The following is a 20,597-nucleotide window of genomic DNA, read 5'->3' on the forward strand; positions in this document are numbered from 1 at the left end:
AATTTGTGACATGTTTGTCGCACACCAAAATGTGCCAAATTCACAGTAAAATTTAAATTGATTTGTTTCAATGTGTGACAATTTTCGAATGAGTAATTAAGAATCATACATTTATTATTTATACTTTGTAAATTGTTATCTTCCAAATTGTAACAATTTTTAAATGCTTTGTTTCCTATTTTTGTCACACTCATTGGGATATTTATGTGTTTTAAAGAAAAACAATTTTCGAAACAAAAGTTTTCTATAACTTGAAGTTTATCTGAGAGTGTTATTTTCGTGACAAAATAACAATTTCCAAAAACTCCTTCGAAAAATTTGGATGGGATGCAATCAACGCAACTTAAATCTATATAATCGAAATTGTTATTTGAATATGTATTGTTCATAAAATTTGCAAATTTAGTAAATTTGACTGAATGTATTCGATTCAGAAGAATATTTCCTTTGTTTTTTGAATCACTTTTGGATTCTTTATAAATATCAAAGATTTGTATTGGACTTTTTAAGTATCTTTTAATGTACATATCACCATACTTCTTTTTGTCGTTGTATGTAAAAATTACATTTTTAAAATCATAATTTCCAAGTGTTTTCATTCTGATAAAAAAGCCGTATGAGACTGGAATATCATTTATTATTTCCTTAGAACTACATATCTTTGTAACACTATTGGAATCAAGAGGATAACTTTCATCACACACAATTTTGTCACTTAATATTTGAAGTTCTTTTAATTTGGTATTGTCATTTAAACATTCAAAATTAAAAACTGTAACTGTCTTTGGTATTACTATTCGTTCTCCAGTTATTTCAAAATTTCTGACCGCATGCGAACTATTCAAACGATTTGGACTTATTTCCTTGGAATTAACACAAGTGATTTCGTCTTTTAATTGATTAGTTCCATCAGAAAAAGTGATTTTTTGTAGGGAGTCACACTCATTGTAAAAGTTTTGTTCCATTTTAGTATCTTTACATCGAAATTTAATTTCTGTTAAAAAGTAACAACAGTTAAATGCGTCCTGTTCCACTTTTAAAACAGTTTCAGGAACAACAAAAATTTTCAAGTTTTCACAAAATGCATTAACCACAAAATTTTTACAAAGAACTGTTTGGCATTTTGGAAGTATTGGGGTTTCAACTGAATTGACGAGACTACATGTTCGACTCTCTAAAAAGAGGTTCTCTGGTATTCTTAATTCCGACATGAAAAACTCAGTACTTTGCTTGGTGACATCTAATCTAACTAGTGTTGATGGCAAATACGATATTTCATAATTCTTTCCACTAACGTTTTTAAACATCAACTTTGTCATATTGTCATCCATAACTTCTAACTTGTTGAGATCAAAATAGCCTTCGGTAATCAAAACACCATTTATTTGTCCTTTCATTTTTTTCAACTTCATCAATATGTTTTTTTCATTTTCAGAAATACTTAAACCATTTTCATGTAAATTTTCAATTGGAATTTCAAGCTTTTTTAAAGACGTGCAATTTTCAAAATGCGAATTTCCTTCAAATTTAACTGTTTTTGGAAAAACCAATGTTTGAATATTAATGCATTGGTCGAATGCAGAATTTCCTATGTAAACAACAGTTTTCGGCAGTTCAGACTTTTCAAGAGAAGAACACCCCCAAAACGCACATTCCCCAATGAAACTCAAATTATCGGAATAAATGACATTTTTAAGACTTTTACATTCTTTAAAAGCATCTCTCTTGATACCCAATACATCTTTCATTTGAACAATTTGAAGATGTTCAGCCTTTTCACAAAGTTTTTCTTCAACATATTTGACTTCGCAAAAATCAATTCTTGTGAGAAGTGACAAACTCAGTGCAGCTCTGCCTACATCTCTGTTCATATTAACAGTAAAGTTGACAATTCCACAACCTTCAAAGCACTTTTCTCCGGTACTGAACTGATTTGGAAATTGAATTTTTGTAAGTAAAGAACACCCTTCAAAAAGTCTGGACGGAAGCTTGGTGAGGTATTTCGGGAGTGTTGCTTGTTCAAGTTTTTTACATGCAGCAAATGCATTACTTTCTATGCAAGTGACTGAATCTGGAATACAAAGCTTTTTGATGTCACACCTCCAGAATGCTGAACACCCAATTTCTTTCACCGAATCCGGAATTTCAATTCGTGTGAATTTGGTGTTTAAAAAACAGAACTGCCCGATCAAAACGACGCCTTGCGGTATATTAAAAGTCCCAATTGAGTCTTTGAAAGTGTTTTTAGAAAAGTCATCTTTGTTGTAACAAACATAAGGACATATGTTACCTTTTGTTTTTTCATTTAAATAACACGAATATGAAATTGGATATTCATACAAATAATGGTCGACACCTGTAAGTTTGTGTGAATGTTCAGAAAATAGGCGTTGAGTTTTAAGGTGTTGGAATAAAAGTCGCGATTTGTCTGATATTTCGATTGGGTTAATACTAATAGCATCAAGAAGAGTTTTACATTTTTTGGAAATTAGAACAACGCATAAAATATCTTCTGGCGCTTCTAAGTATTGCATAACTATTTTTAAAGTTGATATGTCTAATTGACTCATTAATCAATTATTTTTAAGTTTATTTGAATTGTTTTTATTTTTTATAGTTTGTTAAAATTAACCAAAAATAAACAATATTGTTTTAAAAATTCAAATTAAATGTTTTTGTTTCAAAAACACAAAAAATTATAAATATTATAGCAAATAATAGTTATTATTATTAATGTTTAGTTTATAATTTTGTAATAATTTACTGTTTTATAAACTTTTTGAAATAAAACTGGTATAATTGACAAGTAAACTAAACATATTAATGTTAGTTAATTAGATAGTCCGTTGGCTAATTGAACCATAATTAGTTCACTTACTATATTTTATTATAATTAGCAAACTTAATTATAATGAATATATGGATATATTATAATTAAAGCCCATTTGAAAACGTTATTTATTCCATCAACCTTTTTTATAGACAAAAAGTGTTATAATTTTAGTTATAAGAATTTTGTTTTTTAAATAGTTGTTTTTTCAATCAAAACATCGAATCGAAGTTTTGTAGTTGAGTAAAAGTCACTTTCATGAGATGTTTTTAAAAGAGAGGACGTCAGTTTGCTTTACAATAAAGTGTATTAAAAATATTGAAAAGTATTTGTGCCTAATATAATACAAAAAATGATTTTATTAAACTCAATTTGTAAGCAACATTTATAAATTTTTTTGTTTAAAAATAGTACCAAAACAACTATACTATTCACTTTAAGAGTTTTTAATGATTGGTCAAACAATCTCAAACATATTTATGTTGTTAGTTGTGTTATTGTTTAAATAATTTAGAAAAAAAATTATTTGTTTTATTTATAATATTTTTTGACTTGTGTTTTTAAACTGACTTTTGTATTTTTTGACTAATAACTTAAATAATGATCAATCATAAAAGTTCTTGACCGTTATTCGATGATGATCGTTTCGAAGTATTTTAAAACACTAGGCGACTTTATACATATAATACAAGTGTAAAAAAAATTCGAAAAAATTCTTGAAATGTTTCATTATGATTGGGTGCCCGAATAATGTTGAATTAAATAATCTGCACTCGAATAATGATGTATTGAATGTGTTTCAACAATAGTTCAAAAGCAAATCAACGAAAAATCAATTCAATTATTTTCATACAATGTTTTATTTTTAGTTTTTAAAACTTTATAAAATCACTCTAAATTGGTATAAAAAGAAAAGTACAGTAAGTTCCCTTCATAAATTATTAATAACACATTCGAAACAATAAAACTTTTATTGAAAGATCAAAATGGTGTTATTTTTGTATTTATCAACAAATGATAAACCAAATATATATAAAATATTATAAATAAATTTTACATTTGATTTGTATCATATTTAAATAAACGTTTATTTAATTTACTTTTAATAACAAATACACAATTATCGAATTAGATATAAATACACATGTTTTATTAATAAAAATTTAACTACAATCAAACACATTTCAAGTATTTTGTTTTACAATTGCAATATAAATATTTTATTATACTTTTTAAATTCCATAAATTCGGAAACTATATTCAAATGGAAGAACTTACTCAAACACCAAGCAGAAAAAGATCAAAAGATGGAACGAAGGATATGCTTCCGACTGTTAATGGGTACACATTTATACCCTAAGACCGTTCAAGAAAAATTTACAAGTGTCCAAAATGCAAAGTGAATATAGAAATATTAAAAACGGAAAATGAAGGTGAAAAACTAAAGTTTATTCAATATAAATATATTAATGAATATTACAAAACTCACCCACACTTGCCTACTGAAAGAGTTGATAACAAATAAATTAAACAATTAGTCAAACAAGGAACCAATGTTTTAATTTCTGCTACTGCCATTTTAGAACAATATCAAACTTTTAACACAAAAGACACCAGAAGAAAAACTACTTTAAGAAGAACTATTAATAAACTTAAAGTTAAATGATCGATGAAACTATACAAGAGCTGCTTAACAGTGATAAGTATTATATAAGAGACGAAGATAATGTATTCTTAATGATATCAAGAGAAAAAATAGATATTTTGAAAAACAAAACTATTGCTTACTTATGCATGGACGGTAACTTTGGGTCATGTCCATATGATTACGAACAATTGTACACAATACATTGTATTTTAACAAATGGTCAATGTTTCACCCTTGTACACAGTTTGAAGGTTCATCGCAGAGAAATCGATTATGTGTTGCTATTTGACATAATCAATGAGTTTTTTGTTGAATGTTGTGGTTGTCGACTTTTCCATAAAGATGTCAGTGTTATGGTTGATTTTGAAACCGCTGCAATTAACAGTCCCAGCAAATATGAATGTATAATTCACGGTTGTTACTTTCATTACACCCAGTGTATCTGGAGAAAAGTAAACAATGTTGGTTTGTCGAGTTTGTATCATACTAATAATCAAGTTTGGAATATGGTTTCCAAACTAAAAATGTTGGCATTTTACAAGCCAAGTGAAATTGAACAATGTTATGAAAGTATAGTTGAATACAAAAATTCTATGGTTTTTGATGTGCAAACAAAAGACAAAGTTGATGATTTGGGTGTTTATTTTAGGAACAACTGGATATTAAAATGGCAAATTAACTTAAGGTGCAAATTTAATCAAACTATAAGAACCGACAATTTAAGCGAATCTTATCATTCAGCGTTGGTTAAAAGACTCAACTGTAAAAAACCAACTTTCATTTACCTTCTTATCAATTTAATGAAATACGAAAACAGTTAAATAATTAAATCAAAACAGATTGATAAAGGAAACAATCATTATTATAAAAGACCGACAAAAGTTTTTAATTTGACATTAAATTATTATAGTGGAAATGGGTATATTGAAAACTTCGAACAGAACATGGTTGAAACAATTGACTTTTTGGGGTGGAACAAATTATATGAAACGAGAAAGGAAATTGACAACTTTGAATTAAAAGATGAGAAAAAAATATTATACAGAAAGTTGATGAACAATTCATTGGAGAAATACGTGATTTTAATTGTTTAAATAAAGTACTGAATAACGTGAAAGTTGTGGATAGTTCGAAAAATAGCACAGCAGTTATTTTGAATAAAAGTGTTGATAAATTGGTCAATAAAATAACAAAAGAAAATGTACATGTTATTTCAAAACATAGAACAATGATTGTTGACAAACAACCAATTATGCTAAACCATGTGTTATAGTTAAGGAAAAACCACGTATATACCACCTTCAAAAAGACACATACTTAGTGATGGAAAAAAAAGAAAAAAGATTTTAAAAGAAAGAAATAATTAAAAGAAGTAATTAAATATTTATTAGATTATTAAAACACAATAATATTTGTAAAATCTCATTTTATAATTAATAAATTTCTCAAAATAATAAGATAAACTTAAAAACATCACACGCTTTTCAACTGTTAGATTATTATTAATAGCCAATTTATTAAAATCCAATAAATTTTATTTTATTTAAATTATTTATTATTTACCATATTTGTATCTATGTAAAAATAAATACCAAAAATTAATACAACTTGTTAAAAAAGTACCTTTTATCTTGTTTTTTTACCATATAATCATAAGTATAAATTAAATTTAACTTTTAAGTTGTATATATTTTATTTTTATCATAAATAATACCATTAAGTTTCCTACAAATATTTTATTTATTTAAGATTGTTATAAAGTATTGTTTTTTAACAATTTTAATGATATGAAATACAGTTTCATGAGTAATGAGCAAATTATTGTTAAACTAATAAGAGTTTGTTGTAAAACGTTGTCCCAATTGCCAAAGTTGGTTTTTTTTATCAATTTATACGCAAATATTTGTTTAAAATCACGGGAATTGGGTAAATAATGAAAAAATTGGGAAAATTTTGGAAAAAACTGAAACGACGATTTTTTTATATTTTTAACATGAACCCGATATTTTCCAATTTTTATTGACCAAAAATACTAGGACAACGTTTTCGACTAACTCTATTTGGTTTATCATTTGTTGATAAATACAAAAATAACACCATTTTGATCTTTCAATAAAAGTTTTATTGTTTCGAATGTGTTATTAATAATTTATGAAGGGAACTTACTGTACTTTTCTTTTTATACCAATTTAGAGTGATTTTATAAAGTTTTAAAAACTAAAAATAAAACATTGTATGAAAATAATTGAATTGATTTTTCGTTGATTTGCTTTTGAACTATTGTTGAAACACATTCAATACATCATTATTCGAGTGCAGATTATTTAATTCAACATTATTCGGCCCGTCCACCACTTAAAACTAACATTTAATTTGTTAAAATCTTAATAAATGATCATTTCAAGTTCTTTTACTATTTCTTCAATTGTACTTCTGTTTTCCATTTTACAATCCCAACAATGTGTGATAAGTTTGTATTGCTCGTTGTTGATCGTTTATGGTTTTTTAAGACGATTACCACCCATGACAAATTCCGCTATTTTCCAAGGAAATTTGAATTCGTGTTTCGGATACGGTTCGCTCCATCCAAAAACTTCGTACATGGAAATCCCAAAAGAATACACGTCAGCAGATTTTTTATACTTCTGTTGTTTCAAAATCTCGGGAGCCATGTATACTGGTGTTCCAATTCCTTTTGTAAATGTCATGTTTGTTGATAATAAATTAACATTCCGACCAACAGTCAGATATTATATCATATTGTTCATTGCTCATCATTTCAAGTTTTTTAAGACGATTTCCAGCCATTACAAATTCTGCAATTTTCCATGGATATTTAAATTGATCTTTTGAGTACGGCTCTTTCCATGAAATGACTTCAAACATAGTGATTCCAAATGAATACACGTCAGCAGATTTTTTATACTTTTGTTGTTTAAGAATTTCAGGAGCCATGTATGTTGGTGTACCGATACCCTTAGTGAATGTCATGTTGGTTTGAAGCATATTTACATTTCGACTCGACCCAAAATCAGTCAATTTAGCATTAACCTTTTCGTATAGGTCAAGTGACAATATCAAAAAGTTGTCTGGTTTAATGTCTCGGTGTAATATTCCATTCTCATGTAAATATAAAATACCTTTAGCTGCATCTATCATTATCTTCACTCGAAGTTTTAAATCAACTTCATCACATGTTTTATGTTTCATCAAGTCTTGACAACTCCCAAATTGTGCCAATTCGGTGACCATACACACTTTACTTGCTATAAACACTGCGCCATAAAAGTGGATGATATATTCACTTCGAAATTTATCAAGCATCGAAACTTCTTTTTCAAATTCATCAAGTCCGCTTTCATTGCTATCTAGTTGTTTCATCTTTTTAATGGCAACTACATTTCCTCTGTATTTTCCTTTGTATACAATTCCAAAAGAGCCTTCACCAAGCTTTTTATCTTCTTCAAGTTCTCGATAATTTAATTTAGTTGTTTGTTCAGTCTCTATATTAACTCGAATTTTTTCGTTTTCTTGAACACCAGTTGTAATATCAAGTGCAGTAATTATGATGTTTTCCTTGGTAGAACAAGTACACAGCGGCTTTATGAATATTTCAAATTCGCAAGCATATCCGGGCTTGAGAGATAAAAGTGAAGGTACTGTTCGTATTTCATAAAAATCGCACCCTTCCATCACACTAAACTGTACCTTTTTCGTGTGTTTTGAAGCATTACCGATGCAAATCAAATCCCTTGTTTCTACATCCACTTTGAGTGGATCATTGTTGTCGAGATCAAAGTTCAGTTGTGTTTTATTGGTAACAATGTTATCACTCAATTGAAGCATTTCAATGTTAGACCGACTCATCTTGAAGTTGCATATATTTTGCTCTTTTTTCTTTTGTTTTTGATTTTGAAATAATACAATAATAATTGTTATAATAATAAAAACAACTATTATTAAGACAAAAACCACAGATATAGGAATACCAATGACCTCTCCATAATTAACAACTTCTTTACAAAAATCACCCATATCACTTGGTTTGTGTTTTCCTTCACATTTTGTGCATTTTGAGTTGTTAGCAGATTTACAATATTTGACCTGATTGTAATTAACACACTTTGAATCAACAAGAACATAGTTTGATGTACAACTGTTGCATTTTTCTTTATTTTCACACAAAACATAATTATTTGAACATTCTTTACATAAATATTAATCCAAATAATAACCATTTGAACAAGAAGTACACCCCATATTCGTTTTGTTATTACAATTTAAAATGGTTTCATAAGAAAGACACAATTTACTCAAACTACCCGGGTAATTAAAATACATTTCTTTGCATTCTATACATGAGTACTTGTCAACACAAGTACCACACGACCCATCACAAGGCAAACAGTCTTTATTTTCTTTATAATATCCGTCTTTGCAGACAGCACATCCACCACCGGTTGGCAGTGTTAAGTCACATTTTGTGAACAAGTCGCCAAGTGGTTCACATGTGAAAGTAGAGGAAAGGTAATACCCAAGCTGGCATGAAGTACAGTAAGTTGTGTTGTAACATTCTTTGCAATTTGTCGAACAAAGAAGACACTCACCATCACAGTTGTTATAGTAATACCCTTTGTTGCATCTTTCACACCCTTTATTGTTTCTTATGAAACATGATACCTCTGCACCTTTCAAGTCTTGTTTGATGTTAGTTGAATTGGTTTCTTGTTCATTTTCATCATCAAACTGTTCAGAACAATTCCCATTCTTCAATTTGAATGTATCCAAACACTCAACACACTTCGATTTTATAATTGATGAATATTACAGTCTTCTATTTGCGTCAAAGAAAGTGGCAAACAGAAGTCATACTTCCCTTCGTTATTAATTGAGTCGGTCGGATAAAAATTTTCAGTGCACTGTAAACAACGCAGACCATCACTGTTGACACAACTCATTTCACTCTTTTCAACACAAAATCCATTTGTTTGTATCACATAGTTTTCTTGACACTTTTTACATTTGCCACCCTCACAATATTTACAATTTGGAACAGAACAAATTACACACTTACCTTCGTGCATTTCCATATTATCATCAACACATTTTGAACAGAAGTCGTTTGAATATTTTGAACAAGAAATGTCGTTGACACACTTCTTATTAACCACGTCATATGTATATTGTTCTTTGCATGCGATGATTTCAATGACATTGTTGTAATGGACGCATACAGAAGCATTTTTATTGCACGTGTTGCATTGGTTGTTATATACAAGATAATTGTCATTGACACAGTTATAAACCACATCGTTTCTGATTGTATTTCCAGCTGCTACCTTCTGACAAGTCGCTCCATTGAGTAAATAATTGTCATCACAGTGAATACACTCACTTTGGGTTTTGTAATTTCTTTGATATTTGCAATTTGAAACTTTGCTCTTGCAATCGGAATTGACTGATATCTGATGTGCACAGTCACATGATACCTTTGATATTGTTGATGGGGCGTTACAGTTGTTTGTTGCAACACATTTGTGTTCAGAAAGGTAATACGACCCATCACATCGCAAACACTGCTGATTGGTCAATCCTGTCAAACAGCCAATAGCACTGCTGTCGCACTTTTGTGTTGTTTTGTTGTATTTTTGAGAAGATGTGCAACCCACACACGTTTTTGATTGAGAAGCCAAGACATATGGAGAATAGCACAGCGAACACACAGGAACACCAACAGATTGCGTTGAACATGTTTGGCAATTGGGCAGATCATTGCAACACTGTTCACATGAAGTTTCAGTGTTTTTGTAACTGCCAGAAGAACAACTCACACACTTCTGACTGGATAAGTAATACGGGTCTTGACATGTCAAACACTCTTTCATCTTTGAATTGCACGTTTTGCAATTTGCATCAATCGTGCTGCAAGGCACACACATTCCAGAGTCGTTGGGATAATACCCATTTTCACAATCAACACATTTTCGCGTGTAGTCTGATTTGCACGTTTTGCAGTTGCTGTCAAATGTCTTGCAAGTGACACACACTTTACTCTTTATCTCTTCAAACACGTAATTAGTCATACAGGCAGTGCAGATACCACTTGTTTGGTTGCAATTGCCATTGCATGTTGTACTGCACAATTTGCATTTCTTAGTTGATTCATCGGGGTACATCCCACTTGTCTTGCATGTCACACACTGTCGTTGGTATGACGAATCACACGTCAGGCAATTTGCATCGTATGTTGAGCATTTGTCACACACCAAACTGTTTGTTGTGGAAAACACGTAATTTGACAGACACCCAGTACAAAATCCAGTTGAACCACTACACTGATTACCACACGTCGAGTCACAATCACCACATTTATAGCCTTTTGTGGATTTTGGGTATTTATCACTCGAACACAACTCACACTTTCTGGTGAAGTCAGTTGCACATTTCGAGCAGTATGAATCAAATTCAGAACATTTCACACAGACTTTCGATATTGGAGAAGTCACTGTGTAATTCAACAAACACTGCGAGCAATATCCACTTGTCGAGTCACATGTATTTGCTTTGCAAGTTGAGTCACACACCACACACCTTCCATTGAGCAAATAAAACCCACTGTTCTCACGACACGTGATACACTTTCTTTCTCCATTTGAGGCACATGCAACACAGTTGACATCGAATGTAGAACAGTCAATACATGTTAATCCTTTTGGTTCATTGAAGACTTTTCCAGAAACACAATTTGTGCAAATTCCATTTGTTGTGTCACAACTCCCACCACACGAAGCATCACAGCTTTTACATTTTCCATTTGACACATCAGGATACATATTTGATTTGCATGTGGTGCAATTTCTGGAACTTGACAAACTGCAAGACGCACAATTTGTGTCAAATGAAGTACAACTCAAACATCCAATTTGTTTTGGTTCATAAAAGACGTAATTGGCTATACATTGTGTGCAAATACCATCTGTTCCACATGTTGAACACGTTGAGTCACACAACGCACACATTCCATTTGATAAATACGAAACACCACTTTGACACAAAAGACACTTTCTTTCTGTTCTTGAACAACTTAGACAATTCGAATCGAAAGAAGAACAGCTTTGACACTGTTTTGGGTTTGATGGGTTGATTGTGTACTGATCACCAATACAAGTCATGCATATACCTGTTGTGGTGGAACACCCACTCGAACAAGAAGTGTGGCAATCAATACAACTAAACGGAGAAGACGGGTTTGGATATTTTCCAGTTGTACATGTTGTGCATTTTCTGATAGTTTGAGAACAGACTGTGCAATATGGATCAAACGAAGAGCACAACTCACATGGAATACTATCGGTCGTCTTTTTGGTGTATCCGGTCGCACAAGTCTCACAAATGCCCGTGTTTTTATTGCAACCTTTATATGCGCATGTCGTGTCACACTGAGAACACATGTTTTGTGCGTTAATATAGTAATTTGTATCACAAGACGTACAAACTCGGTTGTTTCTGTCTCCACACACTTCACTTTACTTGAAAGGGAACATAGTTTTGTACACATCCATTACAAGTCCCATCTTCATTACAAGTGGAACACGTTTCGTTACAAGGAGTACATTCACCTTTAGCACTTAAATAAGAAACAGTATTATTACATTTAAGACATTTCTTTTCTGTTTGACTACATGATAGGCAGTTTTCAATTTCGTTGCATAGAAAACAACTCGATGAATTTAGGAAATACCCCAAATTACATTTCAAACACCCTTTTGTTGAATCACAAGAATTTTCAAAACACTGAACATCACAAGTTATACATTTGTTATCTTGTAAAAAAGTTCCGTTTTTACATGATGTACAATTTGTTTTTGTTTTATCACAAGTTAAACAACTGGTATCACAAATTGGACATAATCCCCCAGAATAATAATACCCAATAATACATGAAATACAACTCCCTTTACTGATACCATAGCATTCCAGACACGGGGATTCACATTGACGACATGTGTCCCCAAATATAATATACCCAGCATTACACCTTAGACATTTTGAAAGTGAACTACAATTCATACATGTTGAATTACATGGGCTACATATTGTCTTTTCAGATAAAAAATACCCAATTTTACATTCAGTACAAATCGAGTTTGTACACGTTTCACAATTTTCACAATAACTTTTCAGTGTATTTTCCGTTTTTGAATTATTGTCGAATTTATATAATATAAATGATGAAAACAAATGAAACTTTCCATCATGTTCCGAGTATATATAAGTGTGATTAATTGATGAAAATTCCAAAACAAATTGTGATCTATTATTCATAGATATTATCAAAGATGTATATTTTTCACATTCAATAGAATATAAATCGGAGATGTTTGTAAACTCAATGTGATCATCCAACAAACTCCAGCTGCACTTTTGTGGACATCTGTTACTATAAGGTTCACAAGTTAGTATGTTCTCATAATTACACCACAAAACAGTAGTTTTTGAATAAGCCATTAACATTAATATAAGAAACACTAAAATTTGTTTCATTGACTTTTTAATTGTTAGTTCAGTTTATCATTAGTAAAAAGTTTGAGTTAGATTAATCAATAGTTTTTTTAAATAATTCAAATGTAATCTTTGCAAAAAGATTATTTCAGAATACATTTACTAAATTTTAAATTATATAATATGTACTCCATATTTGGTGTATTTATAAATACATTAATTGGATTTAAAATATCAGGATGTTCTGTTTTTCGTAATTCTAAATATATTAATAAACTTTTGATAAGTTATTATAATCATCTTATAATAAAAACATCAATATTTTTTTTCATTAAAATGTTATGTCATTTATAATTCATGTGTTTGATAATAAACTTTATACCCGAGATTTTTATTAAAATTATTAATACCAAAAATAGGTAAAAATTTATAGAGTTTTATCAGCGTTTTCAATATTTTTCATCATATATATCTTAAGTACGAAGCTTATTTTATAAAAAAAATGTAATCAAATATTAAACAATAGATATAATAATTTTTACATATTTATTTTTAATAGTGTAAAATAGTCAATAAATAACATTTTAAACATTTTTTTTAGAATGAAATTTAAAAAATAGACAATTTCATTTTTTTAACAAAATATACTATATAATTGTTCATCTATTAAAATTAAATCACGAATACAATAATCACATCTTTTATATTTTTCTTAATATTGTGTAATATTTTTTCAAAATTGTTTTTTGTTATATGTTTTGTTTTGTATAATAATATTATTTTCGATAAATATTTTTTTATTTCAATATTATTTTATATATTAATCACAATTATCATATTTAAAATTTGTTATTATTTTTTTTAATTACTATGTCAAAAATTAACAATCAAATTCAGTTTGTAAACGTTATTTATTTTGTTAACCTTATTTATTTATTATGATTGGTTGTTTTTTCTTTTTTTTACAATTCAAAAATTACATGCAAAAACAAAAAACTAAACTTTTTACATTAACAAATAAAACGATTAATTTAAACGTGATGTAAACAAACAAAAAATAGTATTGATATGATTAATAACATTAAAACTAAAACACATTAAAAATCAAATATGAAAATAAATCAAACAGTACTTACTTTAGAAGATGGTGTTTCAGACAGACAGTTAACCAATTTATTTTTTATTGACTTAAAAATTTTTCTTGTTGTTATACTAATGGCTTCCAATGTAGTTGTTCTGCTCCATTCCTAGGCAAATGAAAATAAATACATCCATTTCTTGTAACATGTGAAACAATTATTGCTATGTTGGATTTGTCAGTCCACTGCTAAAATTTTGATTCGTTTAATTAAAGACAAAACTTACTGGAACGCCTGTTGTGTTTGTTTCCAGGTAATTAAAAAAACAAATTGATTGATTGGGTTGTCACTTCCATTTTCTCACTTTCCATAGGAATTTATTTTACTGTTGATAATCGGGGTTCTTTTCCTATTCTATTATATAACATCCTCAAGTTAATGTCTTCTCTGCCAATTACATTTGCAACAAACAACATCAACTCGGATGTAGCCAACTGGATCATTTTCAAATTCTTTCTTTTTAATATAATCAATACAGATGCAAGAAAAAGTGGTTGTCAAGAGAATAAAAAGGTATTTTTATATATTTATTTTTAATAATTATAAATTGTTAGTTGTTAAACAAGTAAGTTTACGGGAAAGCCGCAGTAGTTTGGATTGTTTTTTTTCAGAAAGTGGTTGTCAAAAGAATAAAAAATTTAAAAATGTGTATTTTTATATAAAAAACAGAAAAAACACAAAAAGACTTTACTCATCTTCAAAGTCAAAACCGACTGAACCTTGTCGTCATGATATAAAATGAACTGATGTTGGGGATGTGCAATTTGTTATGAATAAGTTGGGGATGTGTAAATTGAACAAACAATGATCACGATTATCAGGTTAATATGTTAATGACGTTGAAAACGAATTATTAATCATTAGGACTTCATTGATAAACAACGTGTAATATGACGTTAAATTACAAATATGACATTTCGTTATGAAAGCTGTTAGTTTGTTCAAATTAACCAAACGTTTTGTTTTGATTATTGTTTTCATTGTCTATATATTTTACTGTTGTTGGGTTCACCAAAAAACACAAATATACTTCGTTTAATAAGTCTTTTTCAAATACATAATTTTTATTATTGTTAAAAGTTTAAAATATTAACATTATTAACATTTGTTTAATACCTTATATAATAGTATAAAACAAATTAATTAATATATATTATTTCATTTGATAATCGACTTACTCAATACACTGGAAGAATTAAAAAAAATACAATCGATTTTTTGTTTTTATTAACATTATTTTCATGACAACCACTTTTTCTATGACAACCAATAATTCTTCTATCTGTAATTATGTTTTTTTCGATTGAATTAAACGCTCTTTTTCTGCCAGAAAATTTCCTCTTTTGTTTCATCGTTTACAATTGCCTCTTTTACAAATGTAATAAGAATAAGAAGTTGTTCATAATTAATTGACTCGTTATAATGTTTTTTGTTTGTTAAATATTGCAAAGAAGTATAAAATAATACAAAAATAAAAGTATATAAATAAAGTAATGTTTGATGTTTTTAACTTTTTACACTTTTTATTGGTCATTTTATGTTGCAATTTTTGCCTTCTTTATTTTTGTCACTGACTTTATTTATTTATCGTAGGAGGTTTATCAAATAACATTTTTATAAACCTTAGAATGTTATTTGTTTATTGGAATTATTTTTTTCACCACCACATTCAATTTTTTGATGGGTTGGAACAAATTTAAAATTTACTTCCAACATTTTTTTGGTGGTACTGTTTAAAATACAACTATCTTGATTATTTTATCAATTTATAAAGGTAGTTATTGTTTTAATTCATGCTAATAATTTATTCAAAAACAAAATTAATATATTTCATTTAAACTTATTTGTCTAATTTATTTAAGTCAAGATTCAAAATATTACAATTCAAACATTTTAAATAAAAACACAAATTAATACACATAAATATTTTATGTAAACAGAGTTTATAATCAACTTTATTAATTTAAAGTCAAGATTCAATATACAAGTTTTGTTTTTAATATTTATATGTTTTAAAATTTTCAATGTTTTAAAAATTAATATATTGTATAAATTATTAAATTAAATTTCTATATTTTTATTTACAAAATTAAAAGACACGATCATTTCGAACAATACTTCGAAAACAAAGCAATCTGTAAAACACCAATTATTTGTTTTTATTAACAGACAAAAATATTTTTTATCTAAAAAATGTTTAATTACTTTTCATTATTTATTTATTATAATAACTACAAAAAGATTTATTATTGATATGTCCATTTTTTGATTTTTAAAAATCAATGTTTTTTAATTTTTAAGAATATAAAAATGTGTTTTTAAAATATATTTAAACGATTGAAAACTACGAAATACAAATGGCAACCAAATTGGAAGAATTCTATTTAATGAATGTTGTGTTATATATCAACACGTTCAATTCCCTTTTCACTTTTTCCACGGTAAATAAAAAGTGCAAGCGAGTGATGGGGCGTCTCCAAATCAATCCCCTTGTTTTTGAAAACACCAGATCTTGTGATTATCATAAAGTGTATGAAACTTACTTAATAGAGCATTATGCGATAGACATGTTAAAATTATTTCCAAACATTAAAACGTTATATTTGCCATCTTATAAAATGCGAATTTCTAATGAAGTATTTTTAAAAATAGATCATATCAAAGTACAGAATATGTCAGACAAAAATCACACAATTCAAAATGAATATTACAAAGCAGACTTCTCACCGTTATATATCATTTCAACTCAACGCCCCTTTGAAAAAGAACATTTGAAAGAAGTAGAAAAATTCCAGACATATATTGTGTACGATGAAAATTCATTAAACTTTTTAATAAACCATTTTGAACGATTTAAAAGTCTTTTGGATATCACCGTTGTAGTTCCAACAACAGACAAATATGGATATAAAATAAACGGAGAAGCCGAACCTTTTCTAAATTTATTAGCTGTAAACCTCACCGTTTTCGTTGAGTTACACTCTCTAAAAACGATTCGAATTTTTGCTGGTGCAAAAGGGCAGTTAAAATATTTTGTACCTTTTCTTAGTATATATCGAGGGTTTATAATAAATTTAATTTTGTATTTACCAAATGAAGATTTTGCGTTTGGCGAAAAAGAACTTTTTGATAAGATGAAATTGTATTTTAAAATTATGATACTCAATGTGGACGACTTTTCAACATTTAACATGTGGAATATCCCAATTTCTGTTAATCATCTTGGAGAGTTGTGTTATATAAAAGAAAATGAAACTAAAAACTTTTCAAAATATGTTGACATGACCGACAAAAAGTTGAGTGAGTTGACCATTGAAAAGAGTTCTACTAATGATTTGGATACTTCTGAAATTGACACCAAAAGACTTGTTATCAACAATGAAGAATATAAAAAATTCAACTTAAAAATATCAAATAAATTGAAATATTTAGAAACAGATTTTCCATATGAAATTTCAGTGTATTGTGATGACAGAGTGACTGTCGAAATCACTAAACGTTGTGAAATAAAATTACTTCAACAAATTCCATTCATCAACTTTTTTGGTTTAATAAAGTTTTACGATTCAATGATGAGTGAACAGTGTTATACTCAATGGGTTAGAAAGCATCCAGAAGATGCAGCTGATATTCCCAAATACCATGAAATGAATCCAGACCAACAGAATGAATATCGAATTTTTGTGAGTTTGGTTAAAGACTTAGAAGTCCTTGAATTTGACACTGAGCCGTATGTTTACAAAGAAAAGTATGATATAACAGAGACTCCCCAACAAATCACAAAAGAAATGAAATTGAAAAATTTGTCTTATTGTGAAATCAATACAACTGGTTTTGATTGTTTGAATTTGCCGACTTCCCTCACAGAACTGAAAATGAAAGATCTTTCAGAATCGACTTTTGAGTTTGATGATATCAACATTATAACACTGAAGTTATATGAATGTCGTAAAATTACAATTTACTTGAACACAACACTCAAGAATTTGTATATAGAAGATGGATATGGTGGAAACATTGAATGTCGTAAAGGAGTGATTTATCTCACTTTTTTTGACTCATTTCATTCTGGTGATTTTGATTCTAAAAACATAGTTGTCGACTATTTAATTCCATATAAAGAGACTGTCGAACAAGGTCCAGCATGGGCAGATAGTGTTGTGTATTCATTCAATTATATGAAGGGAATGTACTTTGTGGAACAAGGGTTTGGTTCCTCAGAAGTCGCTTGGTACAATCCGGACCCGACTGGCAAACCGACATACCCAGCAAATATATATGCAGAACGAGCGTGTTACAAATGTGATGTTAGTTATGTGTGGTTCAAAGCCGTCAAAGAAATCGGCGACTTTTGTTTTGCAGAAAGTGTGTTTCGAGAGAAACGCATTGAAATTCCAGAACCAATGACAACTTTTGGAATTGGCGCGTTTTATAAAGTAGCAAATTTGGAATCAGTGAAACTGCCAAAGGGTTTTAAGAAATTGCCATATAAGGCGTTTTATGGAGCAAAGGATTTAACAGAAATTACTTCGCCCGAGAGTGAAATAGAAATAGACGACTACACACTTTTTGGGTGTAAAAAGCTGGAAATATACCCCAAATTTATACCAACAAAAACAGCAACCTTTTGCGATGGTTATTTAGCCAAATTCTGTCACTTAAAAAGCATCGAAGTAAAAAGTAGTGTAACAGAAATTAAACATTCAAATTATGCCAATTGCAACGAACTCACTGAAATTATATTGCCGAACAATGTGACACATATTGCAGATTATGCGTTTGTTGGGTGCACTAACTTAAAGAATATTGTTTTTAATGAAAACGTTGTCTTTGGGAAACACTTGGTATTCACTAATATGTCAAATTTGAGTCAAATTGTGATACCAAATACACTCACAAAAATCAGAAGTTTTATGTTTAAAAATTGTCGATCACTGACAGGTGTTAAATTGCCAAATTCAATTAAAAGTCTTGGAGATATGGCTTTCAAAAATTGTTGTGCAATAAAGGAACTTGTTGTGCCAACAACTGTGACTGAAATTGGCGCTTTGTGTTTTAACGGTTGCACTTCACTCACTTCGTTGTGTTGTTCATCTTCTCTTCGTTTAACGAAATACACTTTAACTGGAACGCAAGTGAAATAAAATTCAATATAATTGAAACAATTTAAAACTATTATTTATAATATAATATATTATTAGTAGTATAATTAATTGTTTTGTTTTTATTACAAATAAAAATAATTTTAAATTTTCTAAATCTAAACTATTTCAAAAAACTGGCTGAAATCAGAGTTTCCCAAAGTAATCAAAAAAACGGTAGTAGATTTGATTTATTTTTGGTTCTTCCAAGCCTTCTCAAAACTGTTAAATAAATTAAAGATCAAAACATTAAAAACATATTTCCTTGTTATTCCTCTGAACAAGATAAAAATACAAAAATAAACCTAAAATTTTATTTTAAATAACTATTTCAAACATTTTATTAATTATTAAAATATAGTTTTTTGTTTTATATAAAACTACTATAATAAACTGGAAATAAAAAGTGTGAACCATTTTTAATCAATTTGTTTATTTCAGAGTATTTTCCCGATATTTATTAAGATTCAAATCTATTTTTCATAATTTTTATTTCGAAGTACACACTTTTATAACAACCAAAATCAATTCAAAAATAGAATCATCTAATAATGTAGGAATTATGCAACAGTTAAGCTGATTTACCCAAATTTTATACATTCCACATGACAAACCTTCTTAACTTCAATAATTAAAGTTTGTCACCAATAAACCCACTTTTTGATTTCAAACACAATTTAAATCTTTCGAAGATAGATTCAATCAAATTGTTGATTGTTTGTATCGGGATTTCATCCCATACAAGCAATAAAGCTTCTTTTAATTTTTGTTCATTTTCAAACACTTTTGTTTTTTCTCTTATTTTCTTTTCCATTATCGACCATAGATGTTCTATGGGACTTAGATCAGGTGAGTTAGCAGGCCATTTTTGAAGTACTTTGATACCCATTCCCTGTAGTTTTGCTAATGTCGTCTTTGAAGTATGACAAGGAGCTCCATCTTGTTGAAAAACAAGTTTTTTCCGTCCCCACTTTTCAACAGCTTCATCAAAAACTTCCAATTCTTTTAGAATGTCAAAATATTTAGCTGAATCGAGTCTGTTGGAACAGAAGACAAGTTTGCTTTTGAAATCCTTTGCAATTGCTCCTCAGACCATTACAGAGCGGTCATATTTGGGAGTCGATTTAAAAATTGTATCAAGGTGATACCCCCAAGGTTTCCACATCATCATACCATCGGAGTGAAGACAGAAACGACTTTCATTTGAGATAATGACACAACTTGTCCATTTATTGATATTCTTTTGCCACAGCTGTTTTCTACAAAACATGTATCGTGATTCAAAATGTTTATCTGTTAAACATAATCTTTTGATCACTTTTCCATATTGAAATTTC

At 28.9% G+C, this 20,597-nt stretch overlaps 4 protein-coding genes across 4 annotated transcripts; 1 reads left to right on the plus strand and 3 right to left on the minus strand.

Moving 5' to 3' along the window:
* Window positions 1-25: 25 nt before the first annotated feature.
* On the minus strand, window positions 26-2,570 carry EIN_144700 (leucine rich repeat containing protein BspA family protein; the record flags this gene model as incomplete). Its single annotated transcript, XM_004258213.1, has 1 exon — window positions 26-2,570. A coding segment is annotated over one exon (2,545 nt), but the record flags the coding sequence as incomplete, so codon positions are not given.
* A 4,403-nt stretch (window positions 2,571-6,973) lies between these two features.
* Window positions 6,974-11,929, minus strand: EIN_144710 (protein serine/threonine kinase, putative; the record flags this gene model as incomplete). Its single annotated transcript, XM_004258214.1, has 5 exons — window positions 6,974-7,155; window positions 7,208-8,375; window positions 8,433-8,683; window positions 8,714-9,109; window positions 9,340-11,929. 5 exons carry the CDS (start codon window positions 11,927-11,929, stop codon window positions 6,974-6,976), a joined length of 4,587 nt encoding a protein of 1,528 aa, XP_004258262.1.
* A 70-nt stretch (window positions 11,930-11,999) lies between these two features.
* EIN_144720 (hypothetical protein) lies at window positions 12,000-12,992 on the minus strand (the record flags this gene model as incomplete). The annotated part of the gene is made up of 1 exon (XM_004258215.1): window positions 12,000-12,992. One exon carries the CDS (start codon window positions 12,990-12,992, stop codon window positions 12,000-12,002), a length of 993 nt encoding a protein of 330 aa, XP_004258263.1.
* A 3,484-nt stretch (window positions 12,993-16,476) lies between these two features.
* EIN_144730 (hypothetical protein) lies at window positions 16,477-19,563 on the plus strand (the record flags this gene model as incomplete). Its single annotated transcript, XM_004258216.1, has 2 exons — window positions 16,477-19,204; window positions 19,424-19,563. The coding sequence occupies 2 exons, from the start codon at window positions 16,477-16,479 to the stop codon at window positions 19,561-19,563; spliced, it is 2,868 nt and encodes a 955-aa protein (XP_004258264.1).
* Between the last annotated feature and the right edge of the window lie 1,034 nt (window positions 19,564-20,597).

The sequence above is a fragment of the Entamoeba invadens genome (genome assembly GCF_000330505.1).
Source record: "Entamoeba invadens IP1 unplaced genomic scaffold scaff_1105074725403, whole genome shotgun sequence".
In the NCBI taxonomy this organism is placed as follows: domain Eukaryota; phylum Evosea; order Mastigamoebida; family Endamoebidae; genus Entamoeba; species Entamoeba invadens.